This window comes from Mizuhopecten yessoensis, unplaced genomic scaffold, assembly GCF_002113885.1.
Source record: "Mizuhopecten yessoensis strain PY_sf001 unplaced genomic scaffold, ASM211388v2 scaffold9579, whole genome shotgun sequence".
In the NCBI taxonomy this organism is placed as follows: domain Eukaryota; kingdom Metazoa; phylum Mollusca; class Bivalvia; order Pectinida; family Pectinidae; genus Mizuhopecten; species Mizuhopecten yessoensis.
Window position 1 is genome coordinate 11,272 of NW_018408118.1, and position 22,872 is coordinate 34,143.

The 22,872-nt window shown below is 34.6% G+C and overlaps 1 protein-coding gene across 1 annotated transcript; it reads right to left on the reverse strand.

Annotated features, from left to right (window-relative positions):
• Positions 1–12,758: 12,758 nt before the first annotated feature.
• LOC110458427 lies at positions 12,759–21,308 on the reverse strand. The gene is made up of 9 exons (XM_021510108.1): positions 21,027–21,308; positions 19,351–19,455; positions 19,075–19,096; positions 18,765–18,820; positions 18,491–18,521; positions 17,824–17,900; positions 15,999–16,026; positions 15,779–15,849; positions 12,759–15,350 (listed from the first exon to the last, which is right to left on the reverse strand). Exons 1-9 carry the CDS (start codon positions 21,274–21,276, stop codon positions 15,289–15,291), a joined length of 702 nt encoding a protein of 233 aa, XP_021365783.1. The 5' UTR covers positions 21,277–21,308; the 3' UTR covers positions 12,759–15,288.
• Positions 21,309–22,872: the final 1,564 nt, after the last annotated feature.

Below are 22,872 nucleotides of genomic sequence, written 5' to 3' on the forward strand. Positions count from 1 at the left end.
TTTTTCTATGTCGTCATTACGCCTTTTCCTCCGACCGACTATACAAGATGTTTCAATGTCGCTGTTGATTTGGAATAACTCCTGTCATGTTCTTGTTCTACATCTCTATCTAGGGTTCATGTTATATATCTGATGTACAACCATTCAAAATAAATCACAGCTTGAAATCAAAAATGAAAACAAGACAAGTCTGAATTCCTTGACCCCGATGTCAAAAAACACAGCGATGTGCATGTGTTTGATAACTAATGAAATATAACAATATTTTTTTTCTTTTTCTCCAAGGAGGATCAAGGTCAACTTGGTGTTGTATTACAGTCTCGCTGTATATCAATACATGATACGGATACAGACCTGCCTCCTTTGTACTTGATTTCAGAATTTCACAAGAAAACTTATAAACATCGTTTTGTCGCTGGTTGTGCTGAATGCTCCAAACTTGGAACTACCATTCTTAGTATCATAAAACTTGGGCCACAGTCTTATTGTAGTACTGAAGTAGAATTATTGGGATATTGTTTTTAATATGTTTGCACCCTTAATACCACCATTCATCATACTTAACAGAAGACGACCAATGCCATATAAACAATACATTGCCCTATAGTTTCTGTTTGGTTTCTAGAGACAAAAACAAATCTGATTAGTGTTTTCTTTTTTTATGAAATGATTGACAAGCTAATCAATTGTTAAACCCCCACCCGTCATTAACTTTAATATTCTCAACATTTTTGGCATGTGCCTACAATTACTTCAACAATATGTGTTTGATCAGATGATTGTTGTTTGTCTGCCTTATTGTAGAAGCTGGTGGGCCAATACTTGTTAGAAACAACTGTTAACATTATTCATTTACTCGGCCTTTAAAATTTCCGCAATCGTACCAAACATGTCAATATCGTCCTGAGGCATAAACCATTATGAACATATTTTTTTGCTATAAAATGCACACGTATTGGTTTAGACATAGTGTAATGAGTGAAAGGAAAATTTGAATAGCTCAGTTGGTAGGGAATAGCAAGTGCTTTACTAGGGTGACAGTGAACACATACAATTCTTCGTTGTAATTTGTTCTGCTAGCTAGTTGCATAGTAAGTTCCATAACACTTTATAGAAACACGAAGAGTACTGCAGGGTAACGGTATATCATATGCATATCACATGATATGTATTGTAACCATTTAGGCTTGTTGCAAAAGTAAGGGCTACACTTATGATCTTTTGGCTGGTGATTTTTGTACCATAATGTATCAAAATATAGAAAAGAATGCATTCGAACTACAACACTCATGGAAGTTAAATGTCTCTTTTTGAGTTCAAATGGAAAAACTCAAAAACTTATTTATTTTGCCTACATTTGACCGTATTCCATATCAAATTTAACAAAACCATTTTTCAATAGTTAATACAAATCATTATTGAGTTAAAGATGAATACGAAACACTTACCTTCATAAGATACACAGGAAAGCAAGACAGTTATACTCCCGACGAACTTAATAATCAAATCTAAACCAATGACCTTTACTAAGATGTTGTGCTCAACACTATGACTTCCTCAGATCGATACGTTTCACAATTTTGGCGAATTTACGTGATAAAGCAACATTGTTGTACTGAGGACACAGTTTTGATAAAACAAAAGGTTGGTCATAACTCTGTCAATTAAAAGTTGTTTATTTTTTGAATGTTTGTGAACTAGAACATTTTTCTCTAGACAATCTAAGACTTAAAATATGAACAAAGGGCCGTAACTCCGTAAATGGTAGGGAACAGGACCCGACCTGGTTTATGACACTTCATCTTCTCTCCAGATATGTAACTATAACGTGTCTGCTCATGACTAGGAGAAATAGCAAAGCAATTACGGTCGTTATGAAAACTGGTAGCCAGGACAGAAACATACAAGAGTACGTCACTTACCCCTATATAGCCAGGTGTAAAACAAATTGTGAATTATTGTGACGTCATGTACATATGTTGCCTATTAGCGCTACTAGAACTGAATGTTGTGTCCTCAATTTAAAAAGGGCATTGCAGACAGACAAATGCAGAAAGTTAATGCATACAAAGTTTTCAGTTTACAGCAAACATTATTGGTCGGAGTAGAGCTGGATATGGGAAATCAATGCTTCGATAAGAAAAAAACAACAACACAAAAATGCAATGTATAGTACTGAAGGAGTACTGTTTCCAGTTTCTCTGATCATCATACAGTGCATTTGTAGGGTAACCTGACGGAGAATAGCAAGGTAGGTTATTTTTCCTTGTTTTCGTACAGGTGTGTTACCATTACATTGTTTCGCTAGTTAGTCTGCGGAGCCAGAGAGCTACGCTCTTATTAATCTCTCAACACTTAATAATTCCCTTTGCTTAATTAACCTATAAACATAAACGTGACTGATATCAACATACTCTATACAGATTCAACGAAGTACAACCTACCTGTCGATGATTGGATTGTAAGGAGTAAGAGGAACACGTAGAAACTGAATTCACGGTGAGAGACACAAACATTTTGTTTGATTTGGTAAATGTGAGACATCATGCCGTATATGTACATGCTTTTAAGTTCATGTATATTGTCTACAAGCTTCCTCGTCCAAACATACTGGTATATACTAGTAAATATAAGGGGCGAATGTACACATTCTATGTTATATTGTTTGTGAACTTATTGGTCGGTGACGCCATACACAGCTATAAAAAGCTACCCGAGTTAATCCAAACATACATTCCTACCTGTATAACCCACTTGTATAACTTACCTGTTAACCGGCCGCCACTTCATGTACCTCTGCTCGCTATACACAAGACACAATGTAACGTTCACAAATGAATGGCACTAAACACATTCATTGACCGTTTTTTTTTTGTATTTGTATACAATTTTGGTATTAACATTAATATTTAAGAATAACATTGCATATGCATTTTTTGTCTGATAACAACATTTTGAACTTTCTGATGAATTAGAAGACACGGTATCGATACTGTATATCAGTTCGTAAGTGTAAAAATGAATGCAAACAACTCATATTAATAGTAAGCGTCTATCTATATTGGCTTGATATACTTAACACTTGTTTTGGATAGGTATAGTTCATATTTAAAGCAATGTCTGATGTATGAATTGTTGAAACTTGTTGAAATTTATCAGACCAATTTCCTGGAAAGGATTGGTTGTTATCTAAATAAATCTATAGAGTATGAAATAACATGTAACATGTAAACATAATAAAAAATGGAGATCGAGAACTGTTATCCTGGAAAAAAGATACTGTTCCTGTTTTGATTGTCTATTTATCCTGTTTGTCAGAGTTTGATATTACGGTGATTAATACTATGTTACGGTAGGTACATATATACAGACAGATAACCCTGGCGCTGTGCGAATGTAACAGTATAAGTTCTTGTAAACATACTGAATGGTCCTGCTGTACTGTATATCCATTATAGATGTATCAACAGATACTTGACTACGGAAACTCGTTCAGTGAAACAAGTTTGAGTATGTAGACAGTGACAAAGCGTGTAAATACAGTATTGTCCTGCTGTAGTGTATATATGATGTATATATGTTTAAACATGTGCAAAAACTTCGAGTATGTAGAACTTGACAAAGTTTGTACAGTATGTTTCAACGTGCACAACGTGTACATTACCTGCGTTGAAATATAACTATACATAATGATGTTTGTTTTGTTTTGTTTTTAGGTCACCTGAGCTGTGACCTATTCTGATCGCTTTCCGTCCGTCGCCGTGCGTCGTCCGTCGTGCGTAAACATTTTACATTTTCGACTACTGCTCAAGATGATTTTTTTCCAAACTTGGTCAAAATCATACTTAGTAATTGAGGTCACGGAATTGTAAAATTGGGTAGACTACCCCAACGTCAGGGTCCAGGGCAAAAATAACCAATAATTCAAAAATCTTCTTCTCCAGATTAAGAGGTACTACAGTCAATTTATCTGCACGGATTGCAAGATCATCAGGGGATTTAACATTGTAATTTTCAGTACACCCGGGTCTTCCGTTCTCCCTTGAGAAGGCGGTAAATTAAAGCGTTCTATAGTTTACAGTGTATATAGGGAAATAGTACTGTTTGTTATATTTTGTTCATTTTCAGCAGGAAATTATTCTTACTTGGTGATAATCATCATTGGTGGAAGATGGTATCAAATTTTTAAAATTAGGATTCTTCCCTAATCCCAGATGCCGGGGCATGGCCCCAAAGCGAAAATCAACCAATATTTAAAAATTATTTTCAATTACTCTGCATTTATGAAACGATCATCAAGGCCTTTTATAAATTGTAAATTTCAGTACCCCCGGGCCTGTCTCCGTTCTCCTTTAGGGAGGGGATACACGTTACCATAGTTTATATAGGGAAACAATATTTTTATGTATATTTGGTAATTTTCAGTGGGAAATTAATCTTACTTGGTTAGCATCATCCTTTGAGGAGGTTGGTATCAAATTGTTATATTTGGATTCCTACCCAACCACCAGGGGCCAGGGTGGGGTCCCGAAGGGAAAATGAACCAATATTTCAAAAGTCTTTTCTTCAGACTCAGATGTAGTACAATCAAATTATGTGCATGGATGAGAATTCCGTTAGGAGCTTGATGGATTCTTCAATGTAATACCCCCGGGCAATCCATTCTCGCTCGGGGAGTGAGTTAAGTTGATTTTAATTTATATAGGGAAATAACACTTTTAGGTATATTGTGTCCATTTTCAGCAGGAAATTATTCAAACTTGGTTCGAATGATTATGATTATAGATGGCAATTAGATGGTATGAGAAAATAGGATCCTGCACCATCCCCAGAGGCTTGAGGGGTGGGACCAAAATGGGGATAATGGTTAAATGTTAAAAGAATCTTCTTCATCAGACTAATATGTTTTATTGTTCATTGATAGAAAGGTCCTTACCTAAATTATCATTAATAAATTGCATTATACCCAAGGTCATCTGCTCTCCCTTGGGGACAGGGTATACTTCTCAATAGCATTTTTTTAATAATTTTGAAAGTTCTTATTCTTTGGTGACATGACAAGTATTGTTTTTTTCACTTGTTTTACATGTTTTTTTCCACATTTTGTACATCTCAACAATGACATTGAACTACCAGTACCTATGATATAATGCAGATGAACACTAAGCTATTGTTGTGGAACGTCTTATTTACAGTTAAGGTAATTTAAGGACGTGCCTCCATGTATGTAGTTGATGCGTGTATGCTTGTATGTGTGCCAGAGACAGGATATGTTGATGTGTTCGCCTTTTTGTGATAGCGCGGATCTGATGCCTACTTTATAGTGATATCTCACTGGAATACAATGCCGAAGGCACCCAGCACACCATTCCGACAGATTTGCATTATGATGACAATGGTTGAACCAGTTGTTGGTATTGCCTGAAATGCTGAAAGTTAAGAAGTGAATAACAACTACCATGTTTAAGGACTTTGGTATGTCCCGGCCACAGTACAAAACCCATGGCCTTCCTGACCTTGCCGAACGTTCCAAATTAAAGCCAAAAATGAGGTATTGTCAAGCAAGGCGCTAAGGAATAAAAGGTAGTTAGAAGAAGAGAGAATTGCAATTGGTGTAGCAGATTTATTTTCATCGCTATTGTATTCCCAAGTAGAGAACACCAAAGCAAATCTCCAATTATGCAGGGGTTTCCACATTAATCGCCTCTTACTATGCATCGGTATGTCCGTAAATAACTCACATAACATACCCCGTTTTAACGAGTTGGGAGAGTTTACGACAGCAACATGCGTACACATATGAATCACTTATGTTTCATAAATACACAAAACCGGTACATAATACATCCTTACTTCATCTTTCGTTGTTCTGTAAAGATACTTAATATAACAGAGAAAACAGCTGAATACATTTTTTACTGGCAATATATTTTTAAGTGTGTATCATTTACGGAGTTTTCTAACACGCTTTTTTCTGTCAACTGATATTGAAATATACGGCAAGCCTATAAGTAGCTTTTACTTTATCGTTTATCGCTATGCGTGTGTGTCTGGTCCTTCAGTTATTTCAATGTTTTGTAGTGTCATCATTTACAATCACATTTTACCTCCTTATCTAATGCAAGTTCATTCATTGGGTCTTGCCCCAAATTCAATGTCGCTCGGGTCATTTTAAAATCCTTTCAACAACATCTGAATAAAGGACTCGCATCAATAGCCTGCTGAAAGGAAGATCTTTAAATGTATTTTTGTTTTTTCAATTTAGTGACATTGACCAACATTCATCTGAGTCGAATGTGTTAAAATACCTGGACATCCTTTGCTATGAATAAGAGTGATGATAGTTGACCAGTAGCATGCCTGTATAAAAGTCTATGATGAATGGCAACGACTAGAATTTAAAAGTCACAGAGGTGAAACATATTGAAACCTTAAACGACTTATTTTCTGAATAATGTAGAGATCGTGGTGCATGGTCATTAGCTTGTAGATCAATTGCTTGTACCTTGCAGCTTAATATAGTAAAGTGTTTATTACTGTGAACTGTGGAGCTGAATGAAGGGTGTAATCCAACGTCGAGGATTACTTACAGAAGTAAGTGATAATGGATAACATCTTCCAAAAGAGCAATAGTATGTTAAGTAATAACCATTAGCTTTTAATATATAAAATTTAATGCTGCCTTCTTTTAAGGTCATAGATGTTTTCCATTGATCTTCTGGTTTTCTACATAAAGATAAAGGAAGGTTGTGAATACGACCTTTATTGTGTTTATATTTTCACAAATTGTGTTCGGCTCAGGATGTTTCTAAACAAATTTGATTATCTTAACCTCTCAGTGTTTCAGAGTAAGGTTTTAGATATAATGTATTCTTGGGATCTTCAGAACAAGTAAAGTAGTATTATTTCATAAACGTTGATATGCATACCACAGGAAGCTACTAGCTAAATATCATGACATTAAGCCTATCAGGTCTTCGGCTGTAGTCGTTTAAATGCAATATCATTGCTTCATTGCAAGCTGAACGCCTCTTTGCAATGTTTAAGTATAAGCGCATGCAATACTTAAATTGTCACAACATGTACTTTGACGCGTTAGCCATTAAACTAAAGGACATACATGATAATTATTATTTACAGGGTAATTGAGCTTATACTGTGAAGCAACAAGACAGTATACATCACGGATATACATATACAGTTAAAATACAGCACAACGTTCCTGTCGATGATTGTATTGTAAGTAGTAAAATGAACAAGAAGACCTTGAGTTAATGATGATAATTAAATACAGTTTGTTGCTGTAAGTAAATATCAGACACCATGCCGTATACATACACCCCTTATGTTACTGTGTGTACACACAACCTGTAATATCCTTTTGTATACGGGTATATAGTAGTGGGCATACAGGGTGAATGCCCACATTATATGTAATATTATTTTTGATCAGTGACCTCTTTATACATAACAAGTACTCCTGGTCATTAAATTATATAGATATATTATATACCTGTTTTACAAACCACCATTACCTGTACTCGCTATAAGCTATAAACAATGCATATGTCTCGTGAAAAAAATGACACTGACTTATAATTAGTGACTTATTTGTGTTTTTATTAATTTTTTGCATCATATATAAGTATAAGTATATTTTGACAAATAAATGTCTGCATGCTGTCAATTTTTTGGGCATTGTAAAGATATATGTCAATAGTGAAATATTAGAAACATGAGTATATAACTTTAGACAAGGTAACACAGATAAATACAAATAAAAATGTGAAACCCGTATACATACACCCCTTATGTTACTGTGTGTACACACAACCTGTAATATCCTTTTGTATACGGGTATATAGTAGTGGGCATACAGGGTGAATGCCCACATTATATGTAATATTATTTTTGATCAGTGACCTCTTTATACATAACAAGTACTCCTGGTCATTAAATTATATAGATATATTATATACCTGTTTTACAAACCACCATTACCTGTACTCGCTATAAGCTATAAACAATGCATATGTCTCGTGAAAAAAATGACACTGACTTATAATTAGTGACTTATTTGTGTTTTTATTAATTTTTTGCATCATATATAAGTATAAGTATATTTTGACAAATAAATGTCTGCATGCTGTCAATTTTTTGGGCATTGTAAAGATATATGTCAATAGTGAAATATTAGAAACATGAGTATATAACTTTAGACAAGGTAACACAGATAAATACAAATAAAAATGTGAAACCTGATGCAATTGTAGATTATGCTATGTGTTTTTTAAAACTTTTGGTACATATAAGGATGATCAACATTTATAAAACATTTACCACACAATTGAATTATACATATTGTATGTAGCCTAAAACAGTAACATGCTTTGCTGTTGTAGGGGAGGGGTAGGATAGCATGCATACTAATACTCTGAATTATTGATATTTTCTGTAATGTGCAAGATGACGTAAGATAACCGTACATATAATACAAATCCATGTGTTACGTTTAGATCTCCAATTGACTATGCATGGTTAATTAGCAGACCTAGTATTTCTACTGATTTGTTACCAAACAAATGATCAATTTGTGAAGTTATTTACAGTCCAACCTTAACATGAATCGGTTTCCCAAACTATTTCAATTCCGTTTTCTTAAGGAGAGTATATGCGACTTGCCTGGTTATAATGTTAGGCAATCAGAATGGTAGGATGAAAGGTTATCAAGTTTATTTGAATTGACAAGTTCCATCCATGTTACAGAGCTAAAATGAGTGAAATCATTAAAATAACTTCTTTTGAATTACCAAGGGTCCTAGGATGGAAATATTCGACCAGGAGCATACTTGAAAACAATACCTTTTGTATGGTTGAATGCCCTCCAGCTACATACACGGTATCGGGATCAAATGTGTTAAAATGTGTAATGACGCCTTCTTAATATCAAAGAGGTCAACAATGATGACATTTGTCCAGTACCACGCTCGAATGAACGGCATTCAAGATTGCTCAAATAGGGTTAAGATGGGTTAAAGGTGTTTTACGGCTTCCTTTAAATAATGTAAGATTCATAAGGTGCTGGTATTGAACCCGTCGCATGTTCAGATGAACGTGTTGGGAATCAAAGAGGCAAGACACGAATGTATGCAAGATGACAAAGAACTGTCTGAATAATCGAAAGATCGTAGAAACTAATGAATGTTTCGAAAGAGAAACTGCAATCAATCGTTGTTACATTCCGCACTATCAAGGAAATAAATGTATTCATAAATATAAAACACTTGAACACATAAGAAAAGTTCCCAAGAGTTCGAATATGCACCGACCACACATACAAATGAACAAGTTTGCCACTCATAACCTTCGTTTCAGAAGTGTTACGAGATATCTTCAACTGTATTACCTACTTTCAATAGCGTATACATATGGGTTTTTTACTTTGAATCACTCTACTAATTATTCAGATAATTGATTAACCTAATGACAGCATGGGGGTCGCACAATTGAATATAAGTCTGAAAGTAGTTTTCTGAAAACAAAACAAACATATTTCTGCATCATCCTATGATGTATCACCATTGAAGTATAATTCGGTATACAACACTTTTACCATCCGTTCTAATTGTGTTCTTGGTTAAAAACGGTATTTTGAAAATGTCATGTATAATTCATTTGTACATTCGAGATTCAAAAATGTTAAATTCGATCATCAAATATCGTTTTACAGCAATCGAACACTCGTAACTTGAAAATGTCAACTTTTCAAGCAAATAATGGTCTTATTACACAAACGATAAAGTATCCGTGTTCCGTTGCCAGACACCGCACAGGGGTTCCTGCATATAGGAAATGCCACAGTACAGTGGGACGTGCATCCTTAGGTAAGAGGACCAAATTATTTTATCAGAATTAAATTTCTTTTTAAAACATAATAAAACATCATGTACCATGACCTTCACAAGGTCAGTTGCTGACGCGTAACGTTTAGGCCCTGTTTACCCACATTAGAAAGTTCCATGCTTTTTTAATAATAGAGCAAAATATATATAAGTGCAAATTCTGTAAAATTAACAGATTTCAATATCTGAATGCTATAATAAGGACTTTTAGCACACTTGACGTGTTATTGTTCAATCAAACACCAATACAAACAAAAGGAATGACAATACTGTAATATCAAAATAACATCCTTGCGATATGGTTTATTTTTAGGTATTCATTGCTGTACACACTAATTCAGATCTTCACAGAGAGAGTAGGAAAACATGGACTGCTTAGATATAACTGGATATATCAAAGCACGAGATTTTAAACAGTATATCAGCTAGTCTACAGCGTAGCTATGTAGATTGTATAATAAAAAAAATCGAACCTTATATACTTGATATTTCCGCAGCATTTTCGACATAAGTTGCAGAGCTACTGGATACGAGTTCATATGTCAGCCAAGATATTCAAATCTATGTAATTAAATAGAATGTTAAAATCATTCTTGGTATTCGTGCACGTGATTAAAGCACACATACACGTATCCTATAAGGAGTTATTGATAAGATTTGTTTTCAAATGAGTGTGTTTTACATTCATTTTTTGGCAACATTAATTGAAAAAGACTCCTATTGGTAAGCTAAACAAACTTGACATTTACCTACAGTAAGGCAAATTTGTCATAACACATCCAATTACTTTCACAAAAGCTTTAAAGGGACATCACGTGAAGAGCCTTATTTTGTGTAATGAATGTATATATTGTATACACTTCCATTTATGTAACCTCGCTATCCCCATATTCATAGTCCGTTCCAAATGTCCAGTTTGACCACTTGAATTGTTCGGGAAAGCCCTGCTAAAAATAGCGCCGATAACGTCACCTGACTAGGCAGTAAACGCAAGCGGTCTCGACAAAATGAAACGGTTTCCAAAGGGGCCCGCGGAGAGGGACGTCAGGCAACTGCAACTTCTAAACGCACTATGAAGCCAAGTTATATGATTTCTAAGTCCGTATTAAAACTTATCGAACAGTAGTTATTCATCATCAGAAGTTAATTGCACACTTGCCAATATTCAGAATTTGAATTTAATTAGCTTTAAACATATTTGTTGCCAATTAAATTGAACATGGGATGGGGCACACGTTTTTATAATTTATCACAGCCTTCGCCCGTCATACATTTACAATTAAATGTCAACAATGATAATAGGCATTAACATAAAGTATATATATCAATATATATTGAATTTAGTACCGGAATCTGACAACTGTACGGGGCTAAATACCTTCCCTACACCATGGTACAAACCTTTCTGAAAAAGGAATATTCACGAGACGAATATCCCTGTTCAAATGTTTTCATAAAGTGCATATATGCAATGACAAACTACACGCCTATAACAAAGAGAAACGTTTGTGATTTTTTTTATTAAATTGTACAACTCAATATCTTTTGCCAAATATTTTTCTAGATCATGCATATAAATGTATGTATACTCCCTTTCTCACTTTCACTGTCTCCATACGCTATCACTTAGTAAGTCGTATTAGCCATCACACACACTAAACTGTATGGCAAAACCACTACGTGTACATGTAGAATATGTGTCCGATATGGGACGTGTTGAGATACTTGATAATTGTTTTTTTCGATACTTTTCATAGATTAAAGTATTCTTGTCAATCGACCCTTTTTTATGTTGAGCCAACTTTTCTTTAATCATTTCACTGTTGTCCGAAACAGAAGCCGTAGTTGTTGGCAGCACGCGTCATTTTTACAACGTAAACAAATGTTTCTTCCCATGTTTTAAATACGTATTCCGAATCTATCTGAAGTCGAAATTCATTCTTTATAGAGAAAAGGTTGTTACATGATCATACATTCTAAGTCAACAACATATGAAAACATGAACTGTTGAAAAAATACGGTTTAAAAAAAAGTACGCGATCCTATTTACTAGAAGTAGGTTCTCCTTCCTCAGTTATTCATCCTGGCCCGTCATTTTGACATTTTTAATCAAGCTGCGATTATGTTGCTTTCTGACGACGAGAGATTTTTTTTATATATATTGTGTCGTCGCGCCAGAGGAAGCCGGGTATTTATATTAGTACTAATTTAAATCTTGTATGCAAAAACAAACAAAAAATCGTTTAATTCAGCAATATAATTAAATCATACCATTTTACTGAACCAGGTAATATTATAAATTATGTAAATCTAAAAGCGCACGTATCTCATTTGACCCTGATCACGAGTAACGACAAAGACAGAATACGCCGTGGCTATCAAAACAGTTAACCCTTGGGGGGCCTCATGACAAAATCAAACTAACCAGTCATTTATCCCTTCCTTTCGCATAAACCACTGTATAATTATAGAAACACAAAGTAAACTCTCTCCGATACATGCCCATTGACATATTAAACTAAGTTCATACGTGATCAAACTCAGACAAAGATACTAGCGAGGTTAATAGTTTTAGATATTTATAAATAACATAAACAGCGCTAGCATTTCTGTCGACTCCATTTCAGCTTAACCGGCTATCCGGAAGAATACATGTATCGTACTAATTGCTAGGACAGTTATTTTCTCCTTTGAATACTTCACACCTGTAATAATGATTTCGTAACGTACTCCTTGCGCTATCTTTTGACCATTTGACAACTTTTCGCTTCGTAGCTGACACGGTACAACATTTTTCTTTGGCTTACTTCACACGGCCAGTCATTTTGTTTACAAAGAAATGGTGTGCAATGCGCATGCGCTAGTAGAGGGAAATCCCTGAACAAAACGTTAGTCAGATAGGTAGAAATACCGATGATTATCTTAGATTAAATCATGTTTATGAATCTATATCAGCCAAATCCGATCGTTATTTTCCATAAGGAATCTCACTTGATATGTTTATGAAGTATTTGAAAAAAAGACACAAAAACATAGTTACTTCAGCGTGATGCCCCTATAACAACTTCTTTCAAAATATGAGATCGAACATATTCAAAGAAGGGATCAATTGACCATATGGTCCTTAATCATAATTGGTGGCTACGTGATACAATGCTTAATTTTCTTGCTAAACGGCAGTGATCAAATAATGTATTTTGTTTGCATTGGTATAACATGTTCTTCTCATGTTTTAAGAATGTTAGGGCCATTATATCTAGCTAGTAGCGTGTTGTGATGAAGGAATTCAAAATTCGTTTAAATGGTTGACCTTCAGGCACATTCATGTTCATCTGTGCTATTTTTAATGATTTCAAACAACGTATTCTGAATACCTAGACCAACAAGGATGCTATCTAGCCATACGCATGCTCGATTGAAGGATTAGCAAGTTGATTCAGATTAATTAATCCTAAATATATTATGTTTTCGAACCTCTTCTCCTGAATAATCATATGTCCTACGTTAATGAAATCTGGTAAATACAGTACTATGGTGGCGTAAGTTGGTGCGAAGTATGTTTAACTGAACGACATTACATGATATTCAAGTTCACATGATACAAATTCAGTAAATCATTAAAAAACATAATCAAACACCACGCTGGTATATCAATAAGGCAAAGAAGATTGGCGCATAACGGGTTGGGTGGGTCTTTTAAGCATTACATATATATAACGTAACTACTAGCCAGTTGAAGTACATCCATGCATTATTCATTTGATTATAGATACTTGAAGGGTAGCACTACGATATTTAAAACCACGATTGTTACACGAGCAGTTTCATGTGGGTCTTTTGATACAAACATTTGTTAAACACACAAAAAAGAATAGAATGATGCGAGCTAAAATTGTTAGTTAGTTAAAGTACTTAATTGTCAAAAACTGGTACAACAATACTATTTCAATACAATCTCAATCAATTAGTAACAAAATGAATCTATACAATAGTTTAGCAAACATCACATGTTCTAAAATACTATATTATATACATGGAAACATACAAATTTAACAAATAATCAGAATATTGATTTCTGTTGCAATACTACGTATGTTGTATAACATACAACATACGTTTGAAATAAAGCAATACGCTTGTATAAAAATGCAAAACTTTTACATGCAAAAACCGTATAAACACATATGTTTGAGTGACGAATGATTCGTGTATAATCCCTTTATATGCGTAGATGTGGCATCATGTGGTCTCATTTTTAAGTTGTCCCGTAGTAGACATGTAATTTACTACTCCAAACAGAATGAAGTGACTGCACACATATCTCATACTAGACTATTAAATTACATATTCTTTTACAAATAGGATTTCAAAAAAATCTTGCAATTTAAAAAGAAAATACCTATTGCAAAATGTACTCGCCCTATGAGTAAGTATTCATTTAACCGCGGCCTCCACATGTTTCAATGAAAACAATCTGAAAATTTCGCCAAATTGCTAGCCTACAATTTCTAAAAAAAGTACCAGTTGCATCATATACATGCAATAATATCATTCAGGGCATACATGTATTTACAGTAAAATGTATAGAGGGTTCGTCGTAAAGGATATACATAGAGAGAGAAATGCATAACATAGTGCCTGTGTGATCTGTAAAATGGAATAATAAATGAATAAACCATAAACATACTTGCTAGCGTTTTCGCCTAATTGTCTGGCTGTTATCTGGCGACTGATAAACCCGTAAATGGGTGACAATCCTACCAATGTCGTGTATTTAGGAAAATCCACTTGTTATTATAGATATAAATAACAAGAAATAGTAGATTAGCACCTCTATCTGCGGTCAACCTCTAAATATATATTGCTGAAAACACAAAGTGTTTGTATCATTAACATTTTGGAGCGGAATACAATATGAACCTACCAAGTAACACACTATTAATTTTAGTCATTCAAACGTGTAGATATCTTTCTCTGTTTTTGGAAATAGCTCGTAAATTAAGCAGTGCATTGGAAAACGAAATAATTCCGTCATACTGTAACGACTGAATACCCAATAAAATCATCCAAGTATGCATGTCCAATACTTATGCCCGGACTGACACAGGTGCAGAGGAGAAGTAAGGGCTGCTGACATGCTCATTGTCAAATTGTGCACAAGATGTGTTCACGGTTATTTTGGTGCGTTGTGCAATCACACAACTGTATACATCCATAATTATAACAAGCACAATGATATATGACTAATATAGATTGATTATTATTCATAACATTTCCGGTCTACGGTTGATAGGTTTAGTCCAATAGAAACCTTTTGGAAAGCTTACGTATTAATTGAAGCTTCCTCTGGCTATTCATTATTACGAGTTCTTGTGAACCAGATGGATTAATTCCCGGAGCCAAAACACCCCTCGGCAATTGCGGTGTTGATGTATATCTGTTTATCACCTAAAAATAATGATGAACATGTTATTATTAATGTTGGCTTCTAGTTTTGTGATATGAACGGGATTAGCGTGTACATGTAGCACCTATCCCCAACAATCTTAAACAAGATTTTTCATATACACAATGTCTATTTGTATGTCCTGATTCTACTTTTCACCTAATTGTTTGTACCCAAAATATATGCATTTTATATGAATGAATGCAATATAATTCTGAATGAGGAAACTATCAAATAAAAGACCCATTAGAAATAACGGACAAAAACAAATATTATACAATAAGCGTTATCTTCTGAAATAAGAATATTAAGGAACCATCTAATGTCTTTTGATGTTAATCAGTATAATTGCAAAGCTATGTTAAAAATTGTGCAATATTCGGATTATGTTTCATGTATCCATTATCTGAAAGACGATATCGATACGCACCAGATGGTGTACCATGGAGCTCTTCATATACGTTTGGATTCGACCGACCCTCCAATGACTCGCATTCTCTGCTAAAACAAAAATAAAACACCTTATTAACTATGCACCATCGACAATCTGCCAGCACGAATCGTTGGAAGACACTAAATGATGTGACAAAAATATATAAAAAGGGTTTACAAGTCATGCTAATTAAACGAATTTGATAATACACACTCACTTGTCATTGACTGGATCTTTCCGACGACCTACAAAACAAGCAACATAAAAAAGTTACCTTATCCCCAAGAAACATTCATTTGTATGTAAATAACAAAGTTTTTTTGATATTTTTTTGTCAATGCATAAAAAACCCGAATACACTCTGCTCATACACAAGTGAAACAATACTTCATTTTCCTCCAACAGTTAAAAAACATTGGTATCTATATCAGGACCAACAAGATATCTAGTATAAATTGATTAGACGTGTTTCATAATTGTAAAGTTAATAAAGCCCAGATGTATTGGCCCCCAGATGTATTCGTCAACAGACCATCAATGTGTCTGAGTGGCCATCGTTATTTTCAGGTTTCAACACCACTGAGCAGGAATCAGTTTTACGATTGAGTGAGAAAACGATGTCAGCGGCCTAAAACGTTGTAACATTGGAGGACGGGTCTACAGGAACTGTGGCAGAAGTTCCCGATGAGGTCTTTGAATCGACTAATCGCTTCCATGCGACGTAGTTTTCAGGTTTTGGTCAACGCCCAGGGGTTCGTTTACGCGATTATTGATTCTGTGAACTTGATTTGTACGTACGCTAAATAAGCCATGGTTTTGTCGTTTCATGGAGACATTTAAATGAAACTGAAGTTAATCTATTTGACACAACATATATTGATTTTTACAGTGTGAATTTGTGGCAGTACTATTTTTAGTTTATTTTATAATATGAGCTTTATCCAAATTATTAAACTATACAGGATTGTCTTAGTGAGAATGCTTAAGTTGTACGTATGTCTGACGCACTTAACTATTTTTTTTTTTATATACTGATTCTCGTACTGGTCCAACCGGTCTGTCTGGTCAACGTGTGTCTTAAGTGTTTGTTACCTGTGCTGTTTTGTTATGTAAATGTCTTGTCACGTGATCGCATGTCAACTCGTGCACTTGTACGTCTTGCATCTTCATTCCCGCACTGGACAGTGACCAGACCAGACATACTAGAGACATATATAGTCAATACCGACATACATTATACCGATTGCGGTGAACAGAATTCTACTTATTTCCGAGTAAGTGTTTGAAATATATTAGTATTGAGCTATTTGAAATATTACATTTTAGGGTAACCTTTTATGGAATTAGTATGTTTGCATTTCTAAAAATATTTGACGAAGTTAAAATATCTTTCTTTGATAAACGTAATTTTGGGTGTGGTTTCCATAATCTTTTTTTATGGAAACTGTAATTTACTAAAGTATTTTAAAAGTAATTTGCTAAACATGCTTACTATTTATTAAGTTTTGTTATTTTCTTTTCAATGGAACCATATGCCTATTATGTAGGCAACGTACATTATACGTAGATATCATTAGTAGACCCCTGTCAGAGCGATATGGTAGGCATTTTAATATAAGGCAATATTACATTATCTCGCATTAATCATAGTTGATGTGCAAAATTGGTAAATTTTATAATTTGTCATGTAGAAGTATTTCAAATGTATTGTATTAAATTCGTAATGTTAATTGCAACCGGTACGGGCATCGTGTATTTTTATGTAAAGTCAAGCTGATGTACATTGTATAATGTAGATATTTTTTGTATTGTTCATGTGCTTATATGTTTTATTTGTGCTATTGCAGGGTCTTTTGACTCCAATAAATGATTGTGTGAATGGAAATTTGCTCTTCGCGATGTGTTAGAAATATGTGTTGCACCTGCACCCGGCTACACATTTATAGCATTTCCTATACATTTAAGAAACATTATCACTACAAACATTTAACGTTTCTTTTGTAGGCCATAATATAGAAAATGATCACTATTGCGTGTTTTACCTGGCTGATGACTTCCTATTTCAGAGTACACAGACGCCTTGGTAATTTTATTCGTATCGAGTTGTTCATATGGAGATCTGTGAAGATATAGAATAAAACACAATAACACGATGTAATAATTTGTTTTCAATCATAACTATTTATCAGTTAAAATAAACATTACTATTTAACAGTTACACACTATAACACTACAACCCTGCAGGTCGCTGGTCGAGAAATAATGGACTTGCTGTTACCTGTTGCATGCATCGTAAGATGCGATTAATGTGGAAACCCACTGCAGAATTGGGGGTTTGTTTTTGTGCCCTATACATAAGGACACAAAATCGATCAAGATATGTCTGCACTAATTGTAAAAGAATACACCTGTTGCTGACCACTGTATGTATCGTACGAGGCGACTAATTTTGAAACCCACTGCAGAATTGGGACATACTAAAGTCCTTAAAAATGATATTGTTATTACCTGCTTAACGTTCAGCATTTAGGGAAATGGCAACACCTAGTATACCCGTTGCCAATATAATGTGACTGGGCGGAATGCTGTGTCTGGTTCATTCGGCATGGTTTCTCAGTAAGTTGTACAATTGACTTTGAATCAAATAAAACCAAACCATAACTCTAAAATGTTGTTTTAAATAAGTGTTGAATGTTCAAACAAGATTACCGTTCGTCCTCCTCCTTATTGGATGTCACAGCTGAAACAGACATTTTATAATTTAATAAAAAATCCTTTTTACTTTTGTAAAAATAAACGATTGCTATATATATATATAGCCTTGGATATTTTATTGTTTTGTATTGCATTGTATACAACTTGACCGACATGGCGAAATTAACACAACATGAAGAACTGTATGAAGAGAAGAACTTTTTGATGTTGGATATTATCATTAAAACAACAAGTACAAGAGTATCAAGCGTTTTTTCACCGAAATTACCTCGTTCTGAAAGTTGTACGTTCTGAAACTCCCTTTGTTTCAGATGCTGGCCTTTGCTAGAAAATAATATATACAAAATTCCTTTATATTTTCAATTCACAGCTATTACTTCACAATATACATCACATTTCGGAAAAGAAATTCTGAACATAGTACGATGATTTTAATAAAGCACGCTTTTCAAACATAACTGATTTTGGCAACATTGCATTAGCATTAATATAAACAAGATATTTACGAAAAGATGAAATAACTATTAAACACTAAAATAGGATATCTGTCAATTTGGTGGCAGTATTAATTTACTTACATAAAAGGCAGTCTACCATTTCCTGTAAAATAACAGAGGTAGATGTTAAAAGTAGTGTATGCTTGTTTTACGTTAACAGATAACGAACGTACATTTAAGTAATTCAGTTGTCTTGAGTATGTTCAATCCGTGATATAGACAAACAGACAGAACTAATAATAATAATTGATCAATATCAAATGTAGATAAAACTCATAATTGATTTTTGCAATTTTATTTTTTTCTCTTCTTTTTGTTTGATATATTTTTTTAAAGATTTGAGTAATATGTACGTACGACTGATGAATATTCCAAGTCCAACTGTTAACAGGAGCGTGATAACGCCGGTACAAATCAGGGCAACTCCTGTTACATACATGTTGTCGTTACCGCAGGAACATTCTTTATTAAACAAACAGTAGTATCTGTATTTATGTATAAACCAATCAATATATGATAATAAATTACCTCATCCATTAAGTGAACTGTTGTCATCAAACAGTGAACTAAAAAGTGACATGCATTTAAGTCGTTCGAACTCAACAGTGATAATATAAGGGCAACATATAAGCAGTGGAAATATTTGTATGATAAAGATACAATCCATAACTTAAGAAGAAGAATACAATGTGTTCTGGAAAGGTGAGCGTCTTCTTCTTACTTACGATACCTGCCGTGTAAGTCTAGGTCAAAGCCAAGTAATTTAAAAGTAAGACAAAAAATAACGACAAAGAAACATCAAGGTGAGCATAATTAAAAGCATCGACCATCATACCATAGCATGGCATATTAATTTAATAAGATTGCAAAATAAACCAAATAAGGAGCCTGCATTCTAAACTGGTTCTCTCGAATCCTTATTTTGTCAATTTGTCAATGAGAAATCGTCATCTAATCATATGAACTCATGTTGTTTAAACCAACTCATGAGCTATTGAAAAACTGGTGGAAATAGCAAGATTGCTTTTGCCAGTCGTGGTGAGCTTTTCAATAAATTAAGACTCATACCAATTAAAGAGGAAAAAGGGAGAGAAAGGGTCCGTCAGGAGAAAGGCAAAACTTGTTGTAACTGGGATGCCAACAGTCTAATGGAAAGTCTTGGCATCAAGCTTAAATGCTTCAAACGCTTGACATACAAAATATAATATACAATCAAAGTGCCGAGGTCACTCAGGAATGCTGTGTATGGAGTATTCAAATACTGGAATAAAGGCGGTGGTATATCAGTACAGAATGGCAGTGAATAACATATTTTTGAGTCACTTGGAGACTTTCCATTGAGACAAAGAAAACACGAAGCCTACTTTATCAAGGACAGTTATCAAACAGTCGTTCAACAAGTTGCGAGCATGAAACTACGCAATGATGGACAAAGGGAGAAAGCTCGTACACACACACTTTTGAGTATTGGCATACGAGGCGTAGTAATTCGAACCAAATATAGTTCGGAACCTCCACTGATTGAAAACGCCGCTGTTAAAGATCCTTACATATTTTCTTTGATTTATTTTGTCTTATACAGATATCTTTTACCATATTATAGCATTGATCATATCATTCAATACTGAACACATTATCTAAAGATCGCGGAAGGAGATAAAGTGTTGTTTGTGTTTTTTTTGTGAAGAAATTATTCGTTCCAAAAAGCGTAGTAATCTGAGATTGATATAGTTCATGATGCTCACTGAAAAAACTCGCCTTTTCGTCATTTTTTTTACATTTTTTCTTTGATTTGTTTATCGTTTTCATATGTATTTCAACATTTTATACCATTAATAATACCATGAAATAATAAACACCGCATTTAACGATCTTACGCGGAAGAGGAAATTATGTTGTTTGGTTTTGATTTGGCCAGGCTTGACGAGAACCGCTATGAATGCTGTACACAGCATCCAAACATAATCTCTTCACATTGCTAATATAATAACCTTTAACAGCGTAACAAAAGAAGGTGATTGTAAGTAACTTACCGCCCTGAATTGTACACCCAACAGCATCACGTGATGTTGTATTTCCGTCGGTGTTGTATGCTGCAATCTTAAATGTATATAGTCGTCCTGCCATCAAATTGTCTACATATACATTATACATGTTCTTTCCGTCTTTAAAGGCAATTGGCACGGTATACACTTCTATTGAATTTTTAAAGGCATCCACGCTGAATAAAACATGGTAAAACTGGGAGTGTCCACCGTCTTTCCACGATACTTCGGCAGACATTGGCTTTCCACAGTCAACTGGCAAAATCTTAGGTGGACTTGGAATTTCTATGGTTTTTAATATAAATATGTTTTAAATGTAGTCAAATATTACAATATATGAATCAGATGTATACATGTTACGAATAATACTAAAGGAAATTCGGCTGCAGCATTGATATATATCTTAGAGTGAAAAAAAAGGTTCATGTGACAACGTGCCAATAATACAGTGCGCACACGATGCGCTTATCTTACACAAGGTGTGGTCAGAATCGACCAATTTAACGATCGTTAAATACCAGAACACTCGTGTAAAATAAGGAAGAATTTAAATACTGATCACTTTATTTTGTCTTTATCTTAAGTAGTGTAACAAAGTTATACCCCGTCTTTATTTCCTAGCTGACGTAAGCTTCCAGCCCACCATAATTGTGTTTCACAATTCATGTGTAATTTACTGGGGTTCATCGAGTCCTCCCAGCCACACAGTTGAGATAGTATAGGAGCCATTAACCCTAGACTGACCACTGTCTGTTAAAAATAGGAATCTCTACGTCATGAGTAGGGGGGACAGAGTAGCCACTCAATAGTGCAGCTACCCCCTCCTTTCATCCGGGACCCAGGCCGATGGAACCCAATTTGATTGGTCAATAGGTGTTAATGAGGGTCGTTTAAAAAGAGGTGCGCGGCTCCCTAGGGCTTGTTTAGATAAGGAATTTCACACGATACAGATTGGATTATACACATCATTACCTATTATAGATAGCGGCTTGTTAAACGAAGATGACTCAAGCCGGACTATCAGGCAGTTGGGTAAATACATAGTATGTCTTACCATTTGTTTAGATAAGTGCTTATTACTGTAATATTACCTTATATAAGTGTTTCATAATTTCGGGGGATTTTCCTACCTTGAAGATTTATATCTTACTTCGTTATCTTGGGTCTTAACTAACTGTGTATAGTTACTAATTTCCCAACTTTATTAATCAACTAAATTATTTGTTTAGACCTTATTAACTCCTTATCTCATCCTCAGGCATGGAGGGTGGTGATTTTTAGCTGTAGTGTCAGTGGTCACAGGAGTGACGGCAGCGATCATAAAATCACCACTTAGTCATGCCTGATTTCTAGAACGACAACCTGTAGAGATTCACCCCATACAAGTGTTAGGCAGAAACCACTTAGAATTACCACCAGATTTGGTTTAACGTGTACATGTGAAGTGTCAGTCTGGAATAGGGTAATTCTTATAACTTGCGTGGAGAATAGAGAAGTGTCAGCAGTGCCTCTGGATGTTTTTTGTGTATTCCACTGGATTATCGTGTAACCCTGGAACTGGATACCGTTTATAAAGAACTTGTGTTACTGTGGAGTTATATTGTGCTAGATTGATACTGGATTTATGTGCTCACTGTGCAGTATATTGTGTTAGATTCATAAGGGATTTATGTGACTACTGTGCAGTATATTGTGTAAGATTCATAAGGGAATTATGTGACAACTGTGCAGTTATATTGTGTTATATGCATAAGGGATTTATGTGATTACTGTGCTGTTCTAGTGTGTTATATTCACAAGGGATGTATGTGATCACTTTGCGGTATATTGTGTT